The sequence below is a fragment of the Rutidosis leptorrhynchoides genome, chromosome 3, assembly GCF_046630445.1.
Source record: "Rutidosis leptorrhynchoides isolate AG116_Rl617_1_P2 chromosome 3, CSIRO_AGI_Rlap_v1, whole genome shotgun sequence".
Classification (NCBI taxonomy): domain Eukaryota; kingdom Viridiplantae; phylum Streptophyta; class Magnoliopsida; order Asterales; family Asteraceae; genus Rutidosis; species Rutidosis leptorrhynchoides.
Genome location: NC_092335.1, coordinates 59644429 through 59651091, shown reverse-complemented (window position 1 = coordinate 59651091; position 6663 = coordinate 59644429). Strand labels below are relative to the sequence as shown.

General features: G+C 37.7%; 1 protein-coding gene across 1 annotated transcript; it reads right to left on the bottom strand.

The window, feature by feature from the left end:
* Positions 1 to 1608: 1608 nt before the first annotated feature.
* Positions 1609 to 5668, bottom strand: LOC139900017 (uncharacterized). Its single transcript, XM_071882831.1, has 5 exons — positions 5464 to 5668; positions 4975 to 5412; positions 3814 to 4915; positions 2605 to 3349; positions 1609 to 1770 (listed from the first exon to the last, which is right to left on the bottom strand). The coding sequence occupies exons 1-5, from the start codon at positions 5666 to 5668 to the stop codon at positions 1609 to 1611; spliced, it is 2652 nt and encodes an 883-aa protein (XP_071738932.1).
* Positions 5669 to 6663: the final 995 nt, after the last annotated feature.

The window sequence follows — 6663 nt, the reverse complement described above, 5'->3', positions numbered from 1 at the left end:
ACAACGGAGACATCATTAGCGCCTTTAGAGCCATTTACCGAATTAGCTCCACCTGGACAATTAACCCTTACATGCCCAGTCTTCCCGCACCTCCAGCATACCAGATTCTTCCCAGAGTTTCTCTTTCGCCTATCCGAACACAACACTATCGTATCTCCTGATGACGAGACCCCGTTACCTTCCAGTCTTTTCTCCTCAGATAGGAGCTTGCTAGTAACATCTTCAAACTTCAACGTTTCTTTCCCGTACATTAGAATAGGTTTCATGTGCTCATAGGACGATGATAAAGATAATATCAACCTCATAGCTTTATCTTCATCATCCGTTTTAACTCCAATAGCCTCCAATTCTGAAACAATACCGTTAAGAATACTTAGATGATCTGAAATCTTTGAACCCCCATCCATACGCAGAGTATGAAATTGTTCTTTAAGACACAACCGATTTGAGATGCCCTTGCCCTGGTACAACTGCTCTAGTTTAACCCAAAGCTCATTTGTCGTTGATAACCCGTGCACATTTGCAAGCACGTTCTTTGCAAGACACAAACGAATCGCACTTGCTGCCCTCAAATCCATATCATCCCATTCTTCTTCATTAAACTTACTGCTAGATTCACTGCCGGGAACAAAGGTGAGTTTACCTTTCAATGCCTTGTGTAACCCGGACTGAATCAACACATCCTTGACTTGAACCTGCCATAAGCCAAAATTGATCCTCCCATCAAATTTCTCTACATCAAACCTCATTGGACTGAACTTCGACATCTTATCCGTATCCTATAAACAACACTTTCTCTGATTTTGCTCACGTTTCGACTGGCCGACAGATGTAGTGGAGTGGCGCACATGATCCGTTAAATTGGAAAATCCAACACCCGGTCCACTACAAATTCTAGACACCACTTACTCCGAATCATAAAAAATATTGTCTAACCAGATACCCTATACGATCAATAGAACTCGTTTCTGATGTGGACGATCCACTTCCGTGGCAACCACAGAGCATACCCCGATTCCTATAACCGAGACCCCCCGTCAAACCTGACGCTCTGATACCAGTTGTTGGGAAATTACGGTCTCACTAATTCCCACCACCTAGCCCAACAATAATAGTAAAGAAATAAGAACAATCCACAACACAAGAATATAACGTGGAAACTTCAAAACAGGAGAAAAACCACGGGCCTCCAAAGAGAGAAATACACTATATCACAAATTGTTACAATGACATAGACAACTCTCGTAAGCCAACTACACTCTCCAAAGTATTTAACTAAAACAACTCCCAAACAAGGGTAAGAAAGAAAGAAATAATCAAATACTTAAAGTGTATTGATTGGTACAAATTGGAATGAAGACTTAGCCCTCCTTTTATAACCAAGTCACCTACCTTCAACTTTCTCCTCCCACCTATGTGGGATAACATCATTCACAAAGTAACCATATCAATTTTTCTATCAAAAAATAAAACCAACACTTTTTGGCACGTAAAAGTCAAACTATACATAAAAACAAGATTAAATTGTAATTAACAAATTATGATTACCTATATCTTGAGTCCACCAACGAAAATGATGGTTGACGCTGGTCACACATATTTTCTTGGTTAAGCAACTAATGGAGCGCTTGGAAAGACCATCCACTTTTGTTCTTCTTCCTTACCAGTTTCTACTTCTCGATGTTTAGTTTCTTCTTCGTCGACAATTTCATCTTTATCTTTCTCCAAATCTCCATATGTCTCTTTCACATTTTTAGTTATGTGCATGTACTAGCACCAAACGAAGCACTATATAATGACAAAAAGTTTAATGCGGGTTTTGGTTTGGTCATATCGGTTGCTGCAAGCCTGCAATTGTGCTTGTTGGAAATATTAATATTATTTACACCCACAAACTCTTGAAATACCACATTAACTTACAAGTTAATTGATGACTTGAGTGTGGCTTTCAATATGATTAAATGGAGACTTATGGTCTTCATTCTTATGGCTCTATAAGGAGAGCCCATCTCTTTGTTGTATGATACAAGTCAAGGAAAAAAGAGTGATACAAAATACACACAATTGAGTTGAGAGAAAATGTGTTGGTATGAAGCAAGCTATTGAAGAAAATTAGGTTGTGAAACCTTGGAAAGCCTTCTATTCATTATCGCTTTCTCGACCGGTGATTTAAACCTCGATCGTACTAGTTCCGCTGCTAGTATTCAGTATGTCTCGAATTTATATGAATACAACAGTACTTCATACAGTTGCAAGCAATTTCAATGCTGGTTAGTTTACGTTTATCTCGAGATGGGTGTCTCGAACTTCTATCTCATTGTTGTTGCAAGATAGTTTGGTATTCACTATTCAGTTTCATTTTTCCAAAAAACACTTGAAAACGTAAAAAAAAAAAAAATTTAATAACTTAAACTAAATTATAATTATTATTGAACGGCAACAAGATAATTTTATTAAATTAACAATTCGTAAGATTACATCAAAGATGTCAAGATGGCAACAAATATGTACAATACCACACAAAATGATTCACAACATAATTCACACATATGTCGATTACATTAAAGAAGTAGGAGTATGTAGCCAAGTACTCCAATCGATGACCTTTTCTTTGCACCTTTTCGCAATCCATTCGAAGCTTTTGACTTGTATTTCGCAAACCGCCATTGGTACGTTCCACACCATGTTTTTAAAGACTTTTTCATTGCGATTCTTCCACATTAGATACACACTTGTCCACACCACCGCTTGCCATATTTTCCTTCCCATATCCGAACTAAATTGACCCGTATAGATGCCTAAAAGTGACGCTAAGTTGCAATTTGGAGGACGCGATATGTTCCACCATCCAAAGATTTTATCCCAAACATCTCGAACTTTATCATAAGATAAGAGGGAGTGGTTGATACTTTCGATATCATTATCACAAATTGGACAACGAACCGAATGTAAACCGACACCCCTTTTATCTAATTCAATCAACACCAGAATTCTCCCTTTTAGGACCCTCCAAACAAACACTTCAACTTTTTTGGGGACCAACATATTTCGCATAGTACCCGAAGCATTAGAATTATTCGTATGAAGGATCTTTTCATCAATGAGTTTTGATAATACACTTGTTTTAAAAATACCTTCGTTGCTTATTTCCCAATGCCACGAGTCAACACCATCAGTATTGAAATTAGCAGCTCGAACCATCTGTTGTAATTGCATCAGCTCATCTTTTGCCCTGCCCATCGGTTCTCTGTTCCATGATCCATTGACCGACGCATCCGACCCATGAAGAGTGATTCTCGACCCAACTGTTGCCTCTCGATCTCGTTCCAAATGATAGAGTCTCTTGAACCTGTTTTTTTAGAGGAATATTCTCAACCCACAAATCATCCCAAAAAGACGTTGATAGACCATTCCCAATCTTTCGAATGAAAGAATTGGGAAATGGAATACCAAGATCTTCAAGAGTTTTCCCCGCTTTGATTATGTTAGGCCAACCGAAATATACGGAAGTGAGCTAATATTTTGAGATAAGATTAAACCCCCCGAAGACCCATAAATGCTAGAGATAGCTTTGACTCACAAGGCATTAGTTTCGGTTTTGAATCTCCACCACCACTTGCCGATCAAAGCTAAATTTTTGCTTTTTTAAGAATCCAAATTTAACCCTCCTTTCTCGAAAGGAAGAAGGGTTTCGCCCCATTTTACCCATAAAATTTTTGTATTTGTACCCGACCCGGAAAAAAAAAATGTCTTACACACTCAAGTTTTTTTTTTACCACACACGGCGGAGCGCAGAAGAGCGAGAAGTAGTACAACGGGAGACTATTCAACACCGATTTCACTAAGGTCAAGCGTCCACCATACCACACCGAACGTGCCTTCCAATTCGAGAGCCTTTTTGTGAATTTATCTATAACCGGGTTCCAACTTTCTAATTTATTCATTCTACCACCAACCTGAAGACTGAGATAGATAAACGGGATTGTGCCGGAATTACAACCAAACATACTACTCATATTTTTGACTTCATTTTTCTCAACCCCAATACTAAATAAATTGCTTTTATGGTAATTTACTTTTAAGCCCGAAGTGTGCTCAAAACACTTGAGAAGTTTAAAAAGGTTCTGGAGATTAGTTACACTCCACTCACCAAAAAAGATAGTATCATCCGCATATTGTAAGTGCGAGATGGGGATCTTTTCGGATCCGATTTCTACACCCATGAATCTTTTATTATAGACCACCTTTTTTGTCAAAACATTTAATCCCTCTGCCGCTATTATAAAAAGAAATGGTGATAGCGGGTCGCCTTGTCTAACTCCTCTCTCTATTTTGAATTCACGTGTGGGCGAACCATTAACTAACACCGAAATGGATGCCGATTCAAGACAAGAACGGATCCATCCTCTCCACTTTGCCCCAAACCCCATTATTTGCATTATCTCCATTAGAAAATCCCAATTCAAACAATCGAACGGTTTTTCAAAATCAACCTTAAAAATAAGACTTTTAGCACGTTCATGTTTTAGGTAACTAATAGATTCGTTCGCAATTAACGCCCCATCAAGAATATTCCTTCCCTTTATAAATGCGCTTTGTTCAAACCCGACAAGAGATGGGATTACCTTTCTAATTCTATTTGAAAGTAGCTTCGCAATAATTTTGTAAAAGCTTCCGATAAGACTAATAGGACGGTAGTTGTTGAGAGTCGAACGTGTGCCATTTTCTGCTTTCAATTCCCACCTTTGAGCAATCTCTTTCAAGGAATTATTTTCTTCATCAAGGTTACCGAATTCCTTTTTGCTCCAATCTTTCAATTCGGCTTTAACGTTTTTTAACTTATCTCGAAATACACAATCTTTTTTATATCCACGAACATCTTTATTCCATCCCTCAATAATCACCTTATCAACACCTTCTTTATTTAACCATTCATCAAACAACTTGAAAGGTTTAGGACCAAATCGATTATACCATCATGAAGGACTAGAGGACAATGATCGGACTCCATTTTATCGAGAACATTAATGGATAAATCATTCCATAGATTAATAAAATTATTCGAAACGAGGAACCTATCAAGTTTGCTAAATTTAGTGCCATCATCGCTAATACGTGTGAATTTCCTTCCATTTATGGGGACCTCAATAAGATTATTTCTAACAATGAACTCATTGAATTTCCTAGCTCTAGCTTCATGAAACACACAATTGAGTCTATCCTCATGACTCCGAACTTCGTTAAAGTCCCCACATAAAACCCAACCCGAATCCACACCCATCATAAGATTATCAAGAGTCTCCCACATTTTCTTCTTATCACTATCACAATGAGGTCCATATATATTAACAACTATTTTATCGTGCCCGAATCCCACCCAAGTGCCCCTAATTGCTAAAAAGAAATCACCACCTACCACACAATTGACTTTAAATCAGTTGTTGTCCCAAATAACTAGCATACCACCCGAATTCCCAATAGCATCTTTTTGTGCATACCCAACATCATTATGACCCCACAATTGATGAACCCAAAAATCATTCACATTCATACACTTTGTTTCTTGAAATACCGTGATATCCGGTTTCTCACTCAAACATAATCCTTTAACCCAACTAAATTTACCCGCAACCCCAAACCCACGTACATTTACGGAGAGTATCTTCATTATAATATAATGACAAATGATAAGGAGTGAAACTTACTGAGCATTAGGCCAATTAAGGCCAATATCCTCGGCAAATTCCCTAAGCTCGACATTATTAATCGATCCTCCAACCGACATCCTTAAGTCACCACTTTTATTCGACTTCTTGCTTTTCTTAGGTTTTGATTTTCTTCTACAATTTTTGCAATTAACCCTACCATCACAATGTCCACTACCTTTTCGTGCCATCCTTTTGATTTTCATTATGCGTGATGATGTCTTCCAATTGCCCATTAAACCCAAATAGCAATCCTTACAAATTGAGACCTCAATTGTTTCGCTGGAGTTATTGTTTGATGAGGTCGATTTGTTATTAGCTGTCTATTTTTTTCCTCCAGGTTATTTAGAACACTTTTCCCCAATATGTCTATTGTTATTACATATGGAATCATCAGGTGTTGGGCTGTTTGGCCCGTCATGTGAATGCATCTTTTTCTTGGGCTTATTATTGTTACTTTCTGGGCCCAATACACTTTCATCTGGACTTTTATTTGGAGTTGACCCAACCGTATTAACTGGAGTATTAGCTGGAGTGGGAGAATTACACCTCGATTTATTAAAACTATGTTCATGCGTGCAATCATTAACCTTTTGGAAACTAGGGTTCACCTTATCGATGTTTTGGGTTTCTCCAACAAACTCATCGTTATCATCAAAGAGGTTACCAATCCCATAACATTGAGACTCTTGATCTTCATCTAACAGATTGATTTCCACCGCAACTGTCATAACCCAACCTTAACCATAAGGACGAATGCAATAACATATGATTTCATCGCGAGGTATTGACCTCTATATGCGACATTTTTCAAAAACTGCATTCGTTTTTACAATACAAACCATAGCTTTTATTACAAATACAAGGTTTAAACAACTTAATAATGATTATCGTTTAGCGATAATCTTAGACTTACAAACTTTACATGTGATAATAACAATACGACTTCCAACATATT

Bases quoted from the DNA above. Each gene is read 5' to 3' on its own strand.
- LOC139900017 (XM_071882831.1), bottom strand. From the start codon at position 5,668: ATGAAGATACTCTCCGTAAATGTACGTGGGTTTGGGGTTGCGGGTAAA. The intron at 5,413-5,463 runs GTATGCTAGTTA...ATTGTGTGGTAG, and splicing joins TGCTATTGGGAATTCGGGTG to GTGGTGATTTCTTTTTAGCA. The intron at 1,771-2,604 runs GTCATCGATTGG...GTTTGGTGCTAG, and splicing joins CGAAAAGGTGCAAAGAAAAG to TACATGCACATAACTAAAAA.